Genomic DNA, 18,305 nt, shown 5'->3' with positions numbered 1-18,305 from the left:
GGTTAGGTTTCTCGTTCCATCCAGCATACATGTTGTGAATCAGATCACTTCTTTTCAGGGGAAATATGCGTTCAGACAACAGTACCTGCAGAGCCATCAAATCCAGAGATGAATGCCCGTCTGCAATCACAGGGCGCGATGTTCTCACTCTGGAATACAGAAGACGCAGCTAATTATTTACATCAGCAACAACAAAAGCAACTGATGACAAGTACATTGAAAAGCTTTGTTTCTCTTGAAGGACGCTGTCAAGAGAAACAAACAAGTTACAAGATCGGGCTCTGCTCCTTTGGAAGTCCTAACAAGTGTTTAAAAATTGTTCCTTTGGGACATTTAAGTATATGTGATTATTTTGTATTTATATCTGCTTGTTTTTTTAAACCTCCAGAACTTTTCTCCCACCAACTTCTGTAAACAGTGAAGTGCTGCAATTTGCTGATATTTATTTCACACTCAGCCTCTCATTTGGCAACAAACAGATCCTGCCTTTGAAGCTGCAAAGTGAGAAGAAGAGAACACACAGGCATTCCTTGATCTTGGAAACTAAAGTATACGGTCCATTAAATCTTTAAATGCCACGATATTTATTGATGTCCTCCAACTGGAGTTTACAAGAAGCCCATTTAGAATTTCTCCTCTACAACAATGCCATTAAAAAGGAGACTGTCAAGGTTGTTAGGCCATAAAACTTTTAAGCCTTTAGGAGATTTTGTAATTAGATACCAAGTCTTTTACTTCTACTTTACCTGTTCAAATCCAGCCCAGGTCAGACGTAACCAGAAGTTATTGGTTACCACTGGATGAGTGCTTACTTCCCTATGTGAAACAATTGGGAGGGGGAAGGGAGAGAGATGGGTAACTTCTGTCAAGATCAAAGTGTCCATATCATAAAACCATCTTAATTAGCATTTTTGTTGTCAATCTCAACAAAAACCCTAAATGACTGAATAGGCTGGGGACACAGAAACTCCCAACGTCCACAATCTGTTGCCAAAAATGGAAGAAGAAAAATTGTTAACCAAGGTGTCCCTGCATTTTAAAATGGCCAACACGCCCTGTTCTGGGATCTTGTTCAACCAAGATCGAAGGTCAGGATTGCTAAACTTGCCTCTAATTATCAGCATAAGTCAGCAAATCAGCTTAATCCTGGCCAGCCTAAATAGCCTTGGCTCAACAGAGTACCAGTCAAATGATCCAAGAAAAAAGTCTGCAAATCAGCATGGGATTATTCCCTGCCTCCTTGATTCTGCTGCAGCATTGAACAGCCATGAACAAATCAGAAACACTGTAGGGTTATTGTCAAACTAAATGTCATGGGCCCGATCCTCTATTGTGTCTAGCTTCCAGAGCGTGCAGCAGAATGGAAGGTGATCAGTGAGCTGGCTGGAATCTGCCCATATGTTTATCTTTTTTAAATCCTGTACTATGCTTCAAACATTAGTTATTAAACAGAAAAAAAAATTTTAAAATCTGGATATATTCCTCTCTATTCATATGAGGCAGCTCCAAAACCACCTGAGTGATTTAGGAGCATTCATCCCCTTACTTGCAGTGCTTTTAAGTCAGACACACTTCTGAAGATCCCACCCATTTTTAGTTTACTTCTCTTCCCTTTCTCTCAGCTCCCACAATGAGGAAAGACGTGAGTCTGTTTCACTTACATGGGCAGGTATTATCTAGTTAATTTCACTTTCAGGGTCTTACCCACTAACATAAGACTGCAATGTCTGGGTGACAAACACAACAGAGATTTAATGGCTTTATAAAAAACAACAGTGATTTTTCTAACACCCCTCACCCATGGGAATATTTCTCTTGGTCTTAGCTTTGGTAAAACCTTATTTAAAAAAATAAGAATCTTAATTTGAGGAAAAAATCTTCCCTGACAGCATCCCATACAGGGAAACATGCAGGAAACATTTAAAGCGGGGGAGAGTTGAAACTAAGCAAAGGGATAGAAGGGCCTTAAAGTACAATTAGTGGCTTTGAGCAGCATGGGAAGGAAGATGACTTAAGCAAAAGCCCTTTGTAGCTATCTATTTAGGTTCTTACAGAGCCACATCATCACAGTATCTGAGCAGCAGTTCATCTCCTGTTCCGTACAGCAATCCCTACTGTGCTAAGATTACCCAGTGTTTTGTGATAATCATACATGTGCTAAAATTAGCACTGTGCACCTGTGAATTCTGAGCCACTGCACGGTCGAAACAACCCATCTAATTGGAGCTCCTCTTGCAACTGGACAGGATTTTATCCCCGCGCAGACCCTAAAGCTGCTCCCCACCACATCTGCTGGGCTGCTGTCCAAACCTGTGGAATTTTAGGGCCCCATCCTGCAAGCCCTCAATCAAGTGAGCCTTCTTTGCTTAACTTCTTTGAAGTTAATGGTATTACTCACCTGAATAAATGTTTGCAAGGTCGGGCCCTTTAACACTCAGATCTATTGTGCTGAGTGCATTCAGCAGCACTGCAGGTGCATTCCAGCTGTAACGTACAGCAGCAATTAGGTGGGTGGCCCACTGGTTTTACAGGGGTGACCTTGATCCTCTGAGCATTTCAAACAAACCCTGCCACTTACTTGGCAGGTGCATCAGGACCCACATCAGTAATAATACCTGCACTGGTCAGAGCTGGAATAGGTCAGGTGGATGCTGTGTAAAATTCCTCTCCTCCATTGCTCCACAATTCTGCCCATTCATCAGTCCTAAACAACCACACATGCTGTTCCAGTCCGGAGCAGAGGGTGGCGATCCAGTCAACCCAAATGTGCGGGTATGAGCTGGGCAGACATTTTACTAGCTGTGGGAGACCCCTCTGAAGTGATTGGACCTCACTGTGCTACCTTGCTCACAAGATGCCCTTCCATTCCCTCTGACTTCCTACCACTGGTTTAGGGATACAAATCAGGCTCAGTGTATAATACACTGTAGGAAATCAATGTAAGTAGCGCAGCCATTATTCAGCACTGGCTAAAACAGACACCGATCCAGGATATTGGCAGTCTCTGGAAAGGATATAAATTGGATTCCAAGATTCTAGGAAAAGATGGTTCTGTTTAAGAGCTCTGCAATGTGATGCTGTTGTGAAAAAGGCAAATATCATTCTGGGATGTATTAACAGGAGTACTGTGTGTAAAATACAGGAGGTAACTGTGCTCTATTCAGCACTGGTGAGGCCTCAGCTGGAGTACTGTGTCCAGTTTTGGGCACCACACTTTAAGAAAGAGGTGAGTAAACTGAAGACAGCCCAAAAGAGCAATAAATGTTATAACAGGTTTGGAAAATATGACTTACAAGGAAAGGTTGAAAGAACTGGGCAAGTTTAGTCTAGAGAAGAAAAAGCTGAGTGGAGATTGGATAACAATCTTCAAATACGTAAAAGATTTTTATAAAGAGGATGGTTATCAATAGTTCACCAAGTCCACGGAGGGTAGGACAAGAAATAATCAGCTTAGTTTGCTGCAAAGGAGATTTAGGTTCAATATTAAAAAAATGCTTTCTAACTATGAAATAGTTAAGCACTGGAACAGGCTGTGGAATCCCTGGTGTTGGACGTTTTTAAGCATAGGTTAGACAAACACGTCAGGGGTAGTCTAGGGGGGACCAGTGCAGGTGGATGGACTTGAGGTTCCTTCCAGCCCTCTGTTTATATGCTTCTGTGCTTCTAGGTCTATGGAACTGAAAGGACAAATAAACCTGGAAAGCTAGGGATTCTGATTAGGTCTATAATACAATGGGGAAAAAGAAAACATTTTAGCCTTGGTAGGGAACCTGACATTAAAAGCCCTGCAGGGATCTTAGAGCTTACATGGACGAGTTGCTGCAACCTACTGAGAGACCTCGATTCACATTAACGCCCAGGAGAGTTAGGGCACTCAGCATGTCACAGTATCAGGGCCCTAAAACGTCAGCAAAATGCAGGTACTTTGAGCAACCAAGAAATGGAATAAAATTCCCCCCCATCTTAGGCCTTGTCCGAATTACTGATTTCCTTCTATTTCAGTCACTGGTGGTGCTGCACAAGTGAGAGTCCCGAATGTAGAAAAGCAAAGCTAGTAGTTGCATGGATGTTGTGAACCCCTGCTTAATGTCAGGATATACCGTGCTGTTGGAAATTGCACCTTATGGTGGTTTACCTGGTCTATCCTGGGGGTTTGTACTGGTGAAGCTCACCAATGGCTGAAATTGGGGCAATTCCCCACTGCTGACAAGACCTTGGCAGAGGCAACCCACCATGACACATGTGAGTCATGAAGCTGTATAATTAGCCATTTTCATTAATCAATTCCATTCAGACTGTTTCATTCTCTGTAGAAACCTGATGAACTTGCCCAACAGGAAGCAGGGATGCAGGGTTGTTTGCATTTCTGCATTCACTGTAGCAAAGACCAAAAGAGAAGGAAAAAAAAAAAATCTGGAATCCTGCAGGTCACATTCCTTAACTCACGTGACCACAGTTCCAGGGTAGCAAAATGTAACTGGAGTTACATGCGGACAGAGAGGTAGCTTCAGGCACGAACGGCACAAACTGTAGCAGCTGCAGGGGAGCCCCTCACCCACCGCACAGAACTGAGGAGCTGATCTATTTGAAGGGAAACGTGTGAAGCGCGTTTTCCCAGGGCACGGCCACGTTCACCACTGCCTTGCACCTTGTGTCGTCACGTGCACCTGTGCAAAAAGGGTGTGAAACACTCTGATGTGGGAGCATTTCACACCCACTTTGCACAGGGGTAAATTCCAACCCCAACTGTGGGAAGGTGAGAGAGGTCAGGCCCTCTATTTTTGAAAATGGCTGAGGGAAGACGATCCCCTCTGTCCCCCAGGAACTCTGACATTCTCTAAGCAGAGCTTGCGTGAAGACTGAGGATACCGCCTACACACATTTATGCAGGCAAGAGGGGGTTCAACATTTTAAAGTTGCCTTGGGCTAAACAACTACAACAGATCAAGACAATCTTAATATTCTGGAGAGAGCCAATTATTCCAGCAACCATGATAATTAAACACCCATGCAGCGGGCCCCAGGGTCACCTTCTCTGACTGGCGCAGAGAGGAGTAACTCTGGGCACACAGGGATCCCAGGTCTGCAGATGGGAGGGGACCGGGGCCTCTGCAGCATGCTGCCCTCCCCACGGCCACCCCAGAAGCCCCTCCATGTGAGAGCTGCAGGTTAGGGCTCCCTAGCTCTGGAAAATATACTAGAAGGCCCAGGATGGGAGCAGCCATTTCTCTGGTACTCTTCCCTCTGTAGGCCATGGGCTTCCCTGGAGAAAGTAGAACCAGCAATGTTGACTTCCTACAGAAAAATAAACACTGACCATCAGAAAAAAAGACTCTAGAAACCCCATCTACAGCACCCCTTTGCATCATTCCCCAGCTCACCAAGCTTTTATATTGCAATTATTGAAACAAGCAAACCAAAAAGTAACCATAGCCATCTATGGACTTCTACTTTTCTTCTAGAAGGAAACATCCTTAATACTGAAATCTCTACCTGGTGTGCATCTCCAGATGGCACAATATAGGCTTGGATGGGCTCTGTGACATACTTGGAGGTCTTCATCACCTGTCGCAGCTGCCTGAGCAGCTCTGTAGTAATCTTGGGACTCATATTCCTACCTGCAATACAAATTCAGCACCCTGTGTTAGTATGTCTACACCAGCCCCTGTGGATTGTCAGGGCCTGATCCATTTCCCATTGAACTCAGTGGCAAAACTTTGGTGTCAACAGGGCAAGGATAAGGCCCCAGAATTCTGGTTTCCAGCTTCTTGCCCTCTTGTTTTCCTTGTTGTTTCCCATTTTGGTTCTTTGGCCAATGTTAAGGCTGAGAGATGAGGCTTAATCCATTAGGGCAGATCTTGCAAACACTTGTGCAAATTTTTTCTCACATCATTAAGTTACTCATGGGTAATTGTGCGATACACTGGCCTAGCATGTATGATCTGCACGCCTAGGGGCTGGCACCAACCCCTTTTTAGCTTCTCCTTTAGCTCCGGTGGTAGACTTCTGCAGTTCTGATGTCAAAGTTTCCAGGTTCAATTCCCATTGTGGGTCGTGGTGTCTGCATGCAGCCACGGTTTGTTACACATGCAGGAATGAGCCCTTAGTCCTTACCTCACCTTGCTGTGCACAGACACTGTAGTTTATATTCTCCAGGAGCACTGACTGCCCTGAGCTGCTCTGCCCATTAGCTACATCCATACCCTTAAAAGTGCAGTTTTCTGGCTTGAGCTGCAGCGCAGTGGTGATCGTCACAGTTTGCATGGCATTGGACAGTGAAGGAAATCCTGTCTAGTCTTTCCTTAACCAGATGCATAGTGGCTGCTATACAAGGTCTCAAATGGGGATAACAGGACAAGAAAGGGGCAAAGGGGGGGATGGGAGACGATGTCTTGACGGTCCCAGTCAAGAAGCAGATGAGGGTATAGACCATTCAATATGAAAAGGTTATCCACCAAGGCACTCACGTTGGTGCATTATTTACCCTCACATTCTATTTCGGGCATCCCAATTAAAGGACATTTTGAAAAGAAGATTTATCATCCAATAAACGAATAGCTCAGGATTTCTTTTACCGCGGGCACCCATCCCTTCTGGCCCAGAAGGCCCCATTGCCAACTTGTCTTGAGCATTTGTCATGCAGTGAATCCCCACCTGTTTTATTGTGTTAGCAAAAACAAACATAGCTCAGGCAGAAGTTACGGGCTTGATGCCGAGATTAGTGGGTGAGGTTCCCTGGCCTGGCTAAGGCAAAAGGTGAGACCCGGTGATCATAAGGGTCCTTTCTGGCCTTGAAACCTGTGGGCAGGTCCACACTATAGGCTTGCATCGGTGCTACTGCAGCACTTCTGGTGAAGAGCTCTCCCGTCAGCTTAATAAGTCCACCTCCACGAGAGGCAGTAGCTACGTGGGCAGGAGGTAGGGTTTCCAATTTTCTAATCACAGAAAACTGAACACCCTTGCCCCGCCCCCCGCCCCAAGGCCTGCTCCCCGCTCACTCCATCCCTCTGTGACTCGCTCTCCCCCACCTTCACTCACTTGCTCATTTTCACCAGGCTGAGGCAGGGGGTTGGGGTGCAGTCGGGGATGTGGGCTCTGGGCTGGGGCCAAGGATGAGGGGTTTGAGGTGTGGTAGGGGGCTCCGGTGATGGGGCAGGGGTTTGGGAGGGGGTGAGAGCTCCAGTCGGGGGTGCAGGCTCTGGGGTGGGGCCAGGGATAAGGGGTTTGGGATGCAAGAGGGGGCTCCAGGCTGGGGCTGAGGGGTTCAGAGTGTGGGAGGGGACTCAGAGCTGGGGTAAGGGGTTGGGGCGCAGTGGGGAGAGAGGTGTGGGCTCCGGGACGGAGTTTGGGTACAGGAGGGGCTTCAGGGCTGGGGCACGGGGTTAGGAGGGGGTGAGCCCAGCGTTTACCTCAGGTGGCTCCTGGGAAGCAGTGTCATGTCCCTCCAGCTCAGGGGTGGCCAGGTGGCTCTGTGTGCTGCCCCCGCCCACAGGCACAACCCTCAGCTCCCATTGGCCATGGTTCCCAACCAATGGGAGCTGCGGAGCCAGCGCTCAGGGAAGGGTCAGCACGCAGAACCCGTGACCATCCCCGAGCCGGAGGGACATGTCGCTGTTTCCAAGGACCTGCGCAGAGTCAGGTAGGGACTCGCCTACCAGCCCCACTGCACCACCTAACTGGACTTTTAACGGCCCAATCAGCGGTGCTGACCAGAGCTGCTAGGGTCCCTTTTCGACCAGGTGTTCTGGTCGAAAACCAGACAATGGCAACCCAAGTGGGAGAAGCTCTCCGACTGACATAGCTTTGTCTACACAGGGCAGGGGGTTAAGGTTGGTATAACTACATTGCTTCGAGGTGTGGATTTTTTACACCACTGAGCAACATAGTTATACTGAAGTAAGTGGGTAGTGTAGACCTGACCTATGAAACAGACACAGACATAGAATTCTGCATAGGACATTTCTGTCTCGAACTTCAGTTAGTTCACACAGTGCATCTCCCTAGGGCTGGTAGTGGAAAATAATGGCACACAAGAGATGGGTCTTAGTTAGTCACAGTTTTGTCTACCCGATCTATTTTTAAAAGTCCCAAACACTTATTATTTTAATGTACAATTTCTACTGCAGTAGCACTTAGAAGCCCCAGCTGATTTCAGGGACCCATGCTTGTCACTGCACAAACACATAAGAGGAGATAGTCCCTGCCCTAAAGAGCTTACAGGCTGCATAGAAAGACAGAGGAAAAAAAGGGTGGGAGAAATAAAATAGTATCATCTCCACTTTACAGAGAGAGATTTGAGATTCAGTGATTTACCAAAGATCACACAGGAAGTCTGTGGCTGAGTCAGGACTTGACCCAAGAACTTCTGAACTCACTCCAACATCTTAATCACATGATCATCCTTCCTCTCCTAACCAATGGGGACAAGCCACATGTGGTCCTTGTGAGCTGTTCTTCTGCCTGTCTGCAGCAGAGCATAGTATTTTTATTTTACAAATATATTTCTGAAGGAAAAAGGAGAAAACAAACCCCAAATGCTAATATGCACCATGGGTGAAATCCTGGTCCCAACAAAGCCAATGGCAAAAACCCCATTGACTTTCAATGGGGCCAGGATTTCACCCTCTAGCTATTTCCACAGCAAGCTTCCAAAGCTATATACTGTTTCTACGCGGTGGTGTACAGTGATCTTATTCTGATCACTCTTTTCTGTCTCATGTAATGAGCTGATCATTTCCCTTCACTGATGATAGATGTCCACAAGAAGACAGAAACAATCTGACGGTCAGTTAGAAAAAGAAAGAAAACCCTTCCCTTAACTCGTAAGCACACAGTTCCCTTTCTAGGCATGTGCTTTGTCCCCACGAGCCTGAAATAGAAACTGATGTGGTACACTGATTACAGAAGCAAAGAACAAGGCTTTGATTAACTGCTAATGAATCCCCCAAGTGACAAGCGAAAGATTCTGAAGAAGGCAGGAAGGACTGTCCCCAAGCACGACCCTAATAAAGTCTGCACTGCAATATTAGAAACTCTGAGATCTATTAGCAGTGAAACCCATATTAAGGATGCCATCAGTAACTCCTGCTTTCTAAGTAACTATTTTAAAGTATCCCCAAGGTTTCCCGTAGAATTCTTTTCTTTGTTTCCTTGGGGGGTCACTTAACCTGGTCACTCTATTTTTAAGAGCATAGCTGACCTTTCCCCTCAGCAGTAAATATAATCATGTGTTAAGTTAAAATCACTTCTCTATAATTATTTACTCACTCAGTGATTAAAACCAAGCAGCACTGAAATTAAAGTAACTGTCCCACTAGTGAAAGATGCAACCGAATCCTCCGCCTTGACATTTCAAAGCCATCAAATAACTGTAGCCACATTACCTGCTTTCTGTAGCTTTCCCCTCAAGTTCTGATTCCTCTTGCCTTTGATGGAACAAATACCAGTTGGCCCTTTGATCTCCCTTAATAAGCTCAGCGTTGCCTGAGAAAGCAAAGGGCAAACATTAATTGTCTTCCAGACTTTGGCCACAGTAAACTTTCTTATCCCACAATGCATAGCTTTGAAGGCAAGAATGTTACAGTACAGGAAACTTCCACCTAAGATTCTAGACCAGAGATGCTCATACTGTGGTCCATGCACACTGGTGGTCTGCATAGCACTTAATGGTGGTCCATGGACAGTTGGAAGCTCAGAAGATGCATCCTCTTTACATCCAGCTTCTATTATACTGCAAGAAAAGCAGCTAAAAAATACATTAAGACTGGGATTTTCAAAGAAGTTTAGTGAAACAAAGACACGCAACACCCACTGAATTTCAGTCTCAACTTCAACACTTTTTTCAATACTCCTTTTCTCCACGTAAGTAACTGCTGTAGTTATTACGTAGATGTTATGGGATTGTGAGGAAGGAAGGAAGTTCACATCCGTGACACATGAGCTCTATTAAGATGGTCTCGACCCTATGAAAAGTACGACATACCCTGTGCTAGCTCTCTCATACTTCTTTTGTGTTAATCTGTTGATGGATACACTGTACAGTATACTGCTGGGGCAGCATGTAATGTCAGTGACCCCACAGATAATGTATTCAGTCATCAAGCTATAATAGTTTAATCGTCGGCATTCATATAGAGCTTTACACATTCAAAGCATTGTATAGACATTAAGCTTCACAGCAAGCCCATGAGGTAGATTAGTGTTCCCTTCCCCGTTTTACAGTGGAGAAACGGAGGCAGAGTTGCAGTAACATCAGTAGGGCCAGTCAACGAGTCAGTGGCAGTCAGGACTAGATCTCAGGACTTCCTAGTGCCCAATGAAGTGTGCATTCTTCTAATTTAAATAATCAAATAGACAAACCTCTTTTATGAAAATACTAAGCCGGCATCTCTAATCTATGCTCAGCAGCAGATTTCTCTTTATGAAGCCTGCTCTTGTTTAGAACGTGTGTGTAGACATGCACTGACAGCTTAAACATACAAAGCAAGTTTCTATGCAGAAAAATAGCAGATCCGATGCTTGTCTTCTATGGAGGGTTATATCATACAGCTTTATTTTGGAAATAACTCATTTTGGATGAAAGAAACAAAAAAAATTGGGACAAATCATATTTTCCTGTCATAAAAGATTTTAGTCTAATATTATCCTTGGTCAAGTCATCTATAGACTTTTCCTATCTTAAGCCCATTCTGTCAACTGACAGCACCAGGACACTATTCATAAAATGAGAGACAAGATAACTTATCCTACCACATTAAGCAGGTAATGTTTGAATTTCAATCTTGCATGTCTAGCCCCAATATATGGGTTATGTAATAAATCTAATATTACTGAAGATTTGTTTTTCATTTCTATTCAGAAATTCTGATTTACCAAGTATTTTCTGTGTGCAAGACAAAACGTAACAGTATCTGTTTGCACAAATGCATATGACACAGCAGGAAGTTCTGTCACTGTGGCTCTGATCCTGTAGACATTTTGTGCAGGCTCAACTTTAAACATGCAAGTAATTTCACTGAAGTCAGTGACTGCTCACAGGCTTAATGTTGAGCCCATGAGTAAAGGTTTGTAGAAGCAGAGGATAAGTTCATGTGTCTACAGGATAGCACATAGGTTAGAGGTGAGCCTAAATTTTCAAAAGTGATAAGTGATTCTGGGGTGCCCTGCTTAAGACCCCTTACAGGGGACAGATTTTCAGAAAGCACTGACCACCAGCCCTCAGGCTTCTTTAGACCATCTCAAGCAGGGGCACTGGAACTAGGGGCTCAGCACTTCCCTCCACCCTGGCTTGAAGTAATAATAGCAACCAAATGCAGGGCTTCCAAGCACCCCCTCTGTAAAATTGTTCCAGCCCCCCCCCCCGATCCCAAGTTGTGCACCCAAAAATTTAGGCACCCCAAAACCAAAAGAGTGAATTTGTGTGGGGGGCTGGAGGGTGAGAAAACCTGGATTTGTGCTGGAAATGGCCCACCTGATGATCACTTTAGATAAGCTATTACCAGCAGGACAGTGGGGTGGGAGGAGGTATTGTTTCATATTCTCTGTGTATATATAAAGCCTGCTGCAGTTTCCACGATATGCATCTGAGGAAGTGAGCTGTAGCTCACGAAAGCTTATGCTCTAATAAATTGGTTAGTCTCTAAGGTGCCACAAGTACTCCTTTTCTTTTTCCAAAACCACTAGTCACTTTTGAAAATGTACACCATGCTATTTACCTTTTATTATTGTTTTATGCCAATGACTATGAAATTAAAAATAAATGACAGCCTGCTTTTACCAGTTTAAAAACTATATTTTTTTTCTGAGTAGCAATATTCTGTTAATGAATAGCTGTGAGTAGCTGGGACATGGAAGAGGGTTAGGATTGTTGATAAGACATGGTATAATCTGTGGGTTATAAAAAAATGAAATGCACACAAAATATTGACGTTCACATTCTAAGGCAGACACTGTCTAAAAATAATAATTCTGGGACTATTACCATTGTCAGTTCAAATGGTGTATTTATTCCATGCCCTAGATGAGGGGTGGGCAAACTACAACCCGCGAGACAGATCCAGCCCATCAGGGCTTTGGATCCGGCCTGCGGGACTGCTACTCCCATAGCGCCGCGGGCCCCGAGCTGCTCGCGGAAGCGGCCAGCACCATGTCCCTGAGGCCCCTGGGGGAGGAGGGGCAGAGGGCTCCGTGCAGTGCTGTCGCCTGCGGGTACCTGCCCCGAAGCTCCCATTTGCCGCAGTTCCCCACTCCGCACACTGCCCTCACCTGCGGGTACACCCCCAATGGGAGCTGCAGAAGGTGTACCTGCAGGCCCTCTGCCCTGCTTCCCCCAGACCCCAGTGCATGTTGCTGCCAACCCGGAGCCGCTCCAGGTAAACGGCGCCGGGCTGGAGCCCGCACCCCTCCCGCATCCTAACCCCATGCTCTGAGCCCCCTCTCACACTCCGCACCCCTCCTGCATCCCAACTCCTTGCCCTGAGCACCTTCCTGCACACTGCACCCCCTCCCACACCCTGCATTCCCTCCTGTACCCCAATCCCCTGCCCCAGACCTACATTCATGACCCCGCATGCAATTTCCCCACCCAAGTGTGGCCCTCGGGCCAAAAAGTTTGCCCACCCCTGCCCTAGATATTCTGTCTTTTTGTTCTGTGTACAGCCTTGCTCCATGACTGGGGTTCCGAGGCATTATGGCAATACAAATAGTAAATAAATAATAATAATTAATAATTCACACCACATTCATCCTCATGATAGCTGAGCCTCAGGGATAGTGTTTGTCATAATCTAAATGGAAGGCTGCTATTCTTCCATGGGGGCAGGACATACCTGGGATCTGCACTGACTATAGCCCTTTAGAGAAACTCGATATCTAGCACTAAGCTTACAAAATATATATATCAGCGATGTGTGGTCACTGGTGCCAGATTGCCCAACTACACCTAAAACATACTTTCATACCGCTACGCACACGTGCTGTCTAAAACTTTGGTATTACAAGGGGCTATATATTAATAAAATGTAGCAATCTAAAACCCCTTGTCTGGTCTACAGAACGTTGCTAAACCAAAAAAAAAAAAAAAAAAGGCTAGAGCTGAAACTGGCAACGTTACCAGCAACTGTTACAACCCTCCCCTCCCTCACATAAACCCTATACACAGAGGGTGTCCAGACTTCCCAAGGCACAGCGTCTGCTTTCTTTAGCCCCGCAGGATCTGACTCCCATCCATCAAGACTTCATGCTTCGGCTCCGCATTCCTGTTCCTCGGTGTCTGGGCAAACGAGCCTGAAATGCAGCACGCTGAAGTAGGCTCTGTTTGGGCAAGACCCCCAGAAGCCGGATTTATCTAGCCAGCCGGGCAAACCCGACAAGCCGAAAACACCCCCCCCCCCCGTCCCCTCCCTAGGGCAGCACCCCTGGGGCTTTTTGCACACATCGCCCTGCACGGGGTCTTGTCTGATTGTTACCTTTGACACCCTATTTAGCACCATCAGGTTCTCTCCCCCCCTGCCCTGCCCTGCCCTGCCCTGCCCTCTCAGCTCCCCCTCTGTGCACCTGGCGGAGGGCTTCAGACGGTGCCCTGCCCCCTGCGTGCACAGGATGCGGCGGGGCTTTGCGCCCCGCAATTGCCCCACCTGAGATGGCCGCCGCCGCCGCTTCCCGGAGGCTGCCCCTGCAAAATTGACGTCCCCGCCCACGTGGGCAGCCCGGGCGGAAGCCAGGGGTGGAGCGAGCCCCTTGCCGTGACGTCACCGGAGCCGCCGCCGCTTGCTCCCCGCTGCTGACGTCAGGAGGCGTCAGGCCGGCTCGCGTTCATTGGCGGCCCGAAAGCTGCCGGCGGGAGGCGGGGCGCGTGGGCTCGCTGCTTGCACGAAACAGCGTTGGCGAGGCCCCCCTGGGCGGTGCATGGCGGCTGTCTCTCTCTCTCTCTCTCTCTAGAAAGAGCAGCAGGGCTGTTCCAAGGAGACCGGTTGATTTAGGGCCAGCAGCCGCCCCTGTTGGCACTTTACATTATTTTCATGCATGCAGCTAGTCCTGGGCGGAGAGAAAAATAGTGGCTGTGAGTTAATCTGGGGTCCCCTCTCAAATCCAAGAATATCACGAACATTCATTTTCCGTAAAGATGTCCAGTTCTGCCAAGCTTAGTGTTGCAGCAATCCACGGAGAAAGTGCTGTGAGCAATGGTTGCAGGGATGGATTAAGGTCAAAGCAGAGTCACCATCATTTGGGGGGGGCTATTAGAAAGACTGGCAGACCATCCTCCCGGAAAGCCCTTCCTTCTACCCCTTGTCTCCTGCCGCCTCTTCAGCTTCCTTCCCCCATGCAGCTTCTCCCAGCCTGTGCCTTGAATTTCTCTTGAGCCCTTGTGCCTCCATCCTGTAAATTCTTGGAGCCTGGAGGCCCTGTGCTCACTGAACTGCAGTGTTGTGTGTGAAGGACTGGGAACTGGGTTTCTAACTGATTTATGGCTGAATTCATGTCCCTATACCATACCTCATGTCCAGGTCCCAAAGTTCCTACCTTAGGGCTCTTTGTACTCAACGTGAATATTCACTTGCTTAAAGACATATGCTCGGGTAATTTGCTGGATCAGGACCAGAATGCTGTCAGCCACTTGCAGGATTGCGCACCTATTCACAAAGTGCAAGGGACATGTCCCCTAAAGTCACTGTGGGTTGAGAGCTCAGCACCTTGCTAGATTGATGCCTAAATCAATCCTGGCCATCCATGTCAGAGTTTCCAGAGTTTCCCATCTGGATTTTAACAGGACAACCTCATGCTTGGGTCTTCAACTCACTTAGGGGACCTCTGAAGTACCATCCTCTCGCTGTGTGTTGTGAATAGACCACATTACGATGGCTGGGTTTTGTCCCATTAGAGAGTAGGAACTCTAAGTCAAGTGCTGGCTGGAAAGTAAGCGAAGAGTACACATTCTGGCCTTGATCCTATGTAGTGGATAAGATCAGTAGGGACCGACTGGATCTAGAACCTAGGGTTAGCTGAATTCTCCCTCTCCCTCAGCCTGATCTCCCTAGCGATTGTTTCATGGGGATGCGAATGGCTGGGGAACACACCGCAGCTGTTGTTAACAAAAGCCACAACAAACAAACAAACTTTCAGCTTCTCTTCGTTCCCTTTCACTTGAGTTCAACAGTGACAACCTGTCTTCTTACCAGAAGCTCCTCATCCCCGTCCTCTGTGCTTCCCTTTAGTTGCACACAGTTAGCATGTTTTTAACGAGACACCTGCAAGCATCTCTGTGCCACACCGGAGGGTTTAACCCGTTGTTTGCATACTGCTGAATAAACTACATCATTGCAGCCACGGCCTGGTGGAGTGAGCATGCACACTTGAGATGGAGAGCACACCCTGGCTGTGCTGTTGTTTACCTGTACCCTGGAGAGCCATGCTCAGGAGCAGTTAGGGGAATGCTGATACACAGGCTGCATGGGCCCATAACAGCCACTGCTAACTTCATCATTTCTGAGTCTCAGGAAACAATGCTTACTACCTTTTCTGTGGCATCTTTCTGGCAGCCAGATAACAATACCTAGTTCCCATACAGCACTTTCATCAGTAGCTCTCAAAGCACTTTAAACATGCAAGTAATTCCACTGAAGTCAATACCAATAAGTCTTGAGCCACACTGACTTCGTGGGAGGTGTCCCCAATGCTTTCTCAGTAGGTGCTCAATCCTGCCAGTTCCTGAGAGCATCCTGGTCCCGATCCAGCAAAGCACCTAGCTTTAACCAATAAGGGATCAGTATCATTCTCCCCATTTTACAAATGGGGATGCTAAGGCACAGAGAGGGAAGTGACTTGCCCAGGGTCACCCAGTAGGCTCGTGGCAGAGCCAGGAATAGAACCCAGGTCACCAGAAACCCCATCAAGTGCTCTATCCACTACTAGGCCATGCTGCCTTTACCACCCTGATGTGTTGGGGCCACGCAGCTGCTTTGACTTTATTAGACAGGCAGAAGGAAGGGGTGAGGGAGGACAAAGAGCCATGGGGAGGGGAGATGAATAGCAAGAACCTCCTAGTATGGGGGAAGCAGAGGAGGTGGATTGATGAAATTGGTGCCCCATGGCTGTTCACCCCTCTCTTCTAAATCTGTCAGCCCATGACAGGCTACTGTGTCTACTCTCTGCCTTTCCTCTCATCTCCTCCCTCTGTTGCAGTCCTATAAACAGAGGTAAGGCTTATGGGTTAACAAGCTAGGTCAAGCCTTTCTGTACCAGTCCCCTCACTTAATGAGAACCTTTAAGGGACTTTAACTCAAGGTCACTACCATTGCGTCCCCAGCTATTTTGCCTACTGGGCCTGTGAACAGCGCAATGATGGCATTCATGACAAATCAGTTATTTATCCCTCTGGCCTTTTGCTACATTCTCTCCTTCCTCCCATCCATCCTCTTCCTCCCATCCACCCTCCTTTTCTTGTCTTAGCTCATATGCAGAATTGCATTTTGAGTGGTTCAGACTACAGCTACTCAGAAGATTTCCAGCTGAATAGTTTTCTGTTGGAAAATGCCAGTTCAGAGACATGCAGATTCCCCAGGCAGGGAACCTCCAAGCTCTGACGGTCCAACACATCCCAGCTCAAATCAGGGCTCTCAGGGTTTCAATGACAGCCAGTCCCCTGGCAGTGCAGTAGGGATCAAAGCAGGGCTGTTTGATCTTCAGGCGGGTTGATGAGTCTCATCCGTTTGGGTTGTTTTCCTAAATGTGGTTTTGGAACTCCCATTCTGCATGGCATTTTGAAATCTCAAGTTTTTATTTCAACACAGAATGACATGTTTTTGACATTTCAGCATTTCCGGCAGAACAGGAATTCCAGCTACTGACCAGCCCTAGTTAAAACATCTGAACACTGTAAAATATGTTTTACTTCACAAGCACAGCTAGCGTGTAAGGATCATACCTTTATTTTCTACATTCCGCGTCCTGGAATCTCTAAGGAATGTTGCCTTTTGCAGTGTCAGGTACCTGTTTTTGTGTTCTGCTCAGGGCAAAGGAGACACATGCTGTGTGCTCTTGTAGCCATCCTGCTGAGCTGGAGGGCACAGAAAGAAATAACTGCATCCACCTTCTCCACCCTACAGGATCATATCACTGGGCCACACGTTAGCAGAGTAACCAGAATTATCAGACAAGCCCAGCCTAAATTCTGGAAACACTGCTAGTATGATGTTGATTTCCTTGACCATTGGCTGCAGGAGAATCAATCTCCAAGTAACCCACCAAGTGCAGCTAGCCACCTAATTGGGCAGAAAGGGAGTGAGACCAGCAGAATAAGGACAATGGACTTCAAAAAAGCAGACTTTGACAAACTCAGAGAAATGGTAAGTAAGGTACCATGGGAAGAAAATCTAAGAGAAAAGGGAGTTCATGAGAGCTGGCAGTTTCTCAAGGAGCCAGTGTTAAAGGCAAAGGAAAGAGGAGAAGAACAGTAAGAGGCCAATATGCTTCCATCAGGAGCTCTTTAATTACAAGAAAATCAAAAAGAAATCCTACAAAAAAATCAAAACATGGACAAGTTGCTAAGGAGAAGTACAGAAGAATAGCAAAGGCATGTAAGACAAAATCAGAAAGATTAAGGCACAAAATTAGTTACACCTAGCCAGGGATATAAAACAATTAGAAGAGGTTCTTTAAATACATTACGAGCAAGAGAAAGATGAGAGAAAGTGTAAGTCCTCTATTTAGGAAGCAAGGAGAACTACTAACTGACAACATCAAGGAGGCGGAGATATTTAATGCCTGTTTTGCATCAGTCTTCACTAAAAAGATTAACGGCGAACAGATGCTCAACACAGTTAATATTAACAATAAGGGGGAAGGCACTCAAACCGGAGTAGGGAAAGAACAGGTTAAAGAATATGTAAATAAGTTGGATGTATTCACGGGGGCACAGCCTGATGAAATTCATCCAAGGGTACTTAAGGAACTAGCTGAAACAATCTCCAAACCATTAGCAATTATCTTTTGAGAACTCATGGAGGATGAGTGAGGTCTCAGAGGGCTAAAGAAGTGCAAACAAAGTACCTGTCTTTAAAAAGCGGAACAACAAGGACCCAAGGAATTATAGATCAGTCAGTAACTTCGATACCAGGAAAGACACTGGAACAAATAAGTAATCAATCAATTTGTAAGCACGTAGAGGATAATAGGGTTATAAATAATAGCCAGCCTCATTACTATGAGGTGGTGCACAACTGGTTGAAAGACCATGCTCAAAGAGTAGTTATCTATAGTTCACTGTCAAACTGGAAGGGCGTATCTAGTGGGATCCTGCCAGGGCCAGT

At 46.5% G+C, this 18,305-nt stretch overlaps 1 protein-coding gene across 3 annotated transcripts in view; it reads right to left on the bottom strand.

The window, feature by feature from the left end:
- The window catches only part of XPNPEP1 (X-prolyl aminopeptidase 1), a 44,453-nt gene extending 30,708 nt beyond the window's left edge, over window positions 1–13,745 (bottom strand). Inside the window, exons 1-4 of one of the 3 annotated variants that reach the window (XM_084635295.1) lie at window positions 13,635–13,745; window positions 9,384–9,483; window positions 5,494–5,618; window positions 86–149 (exon numbers count right to left, since the gene is read on the bottom strand). In XM_084635295.1, the coding sequence (XP_084491421.1) occupies window positions 86–149; window positions 5,494–5,610 (181 nt within the window). In that variant the 5' untranslated portion in view covers window positions 5,611–5,618; window positions 9,384–9,483; window positions 13,635–13,745. Of the gene's footprint in view, window positions 1–85; window positions 150–746; window positions 817–5,493; window positions 5,619–9,383; window positions 9,484–13,554 lie in introns of those variants that run through there. The other 2 variants (XM_084635296.1, XM_084635294.1) reach the window with 2 other exon arrangements.
- Window positions 13,746–18,305: the final 4,560 nt, after the last annotated feature.

Source organism: Lepidochelys olivacea (genome assembly GCF_965140295.1).
Source record: "Lepidochelys olivacea isolate rLepOli2 genome assembly, chromosome: 7".
Classification (NCBI taxonomy): domain Eukaryota; kingdom Metazoa; phylum Chordata; order Testudines; family Cheloniidae; genus Lepidochelys; species Lepidochelys olivacea.
This window is presented reverse-complemented; position numbering and strand designations above follow the sequence as displayed.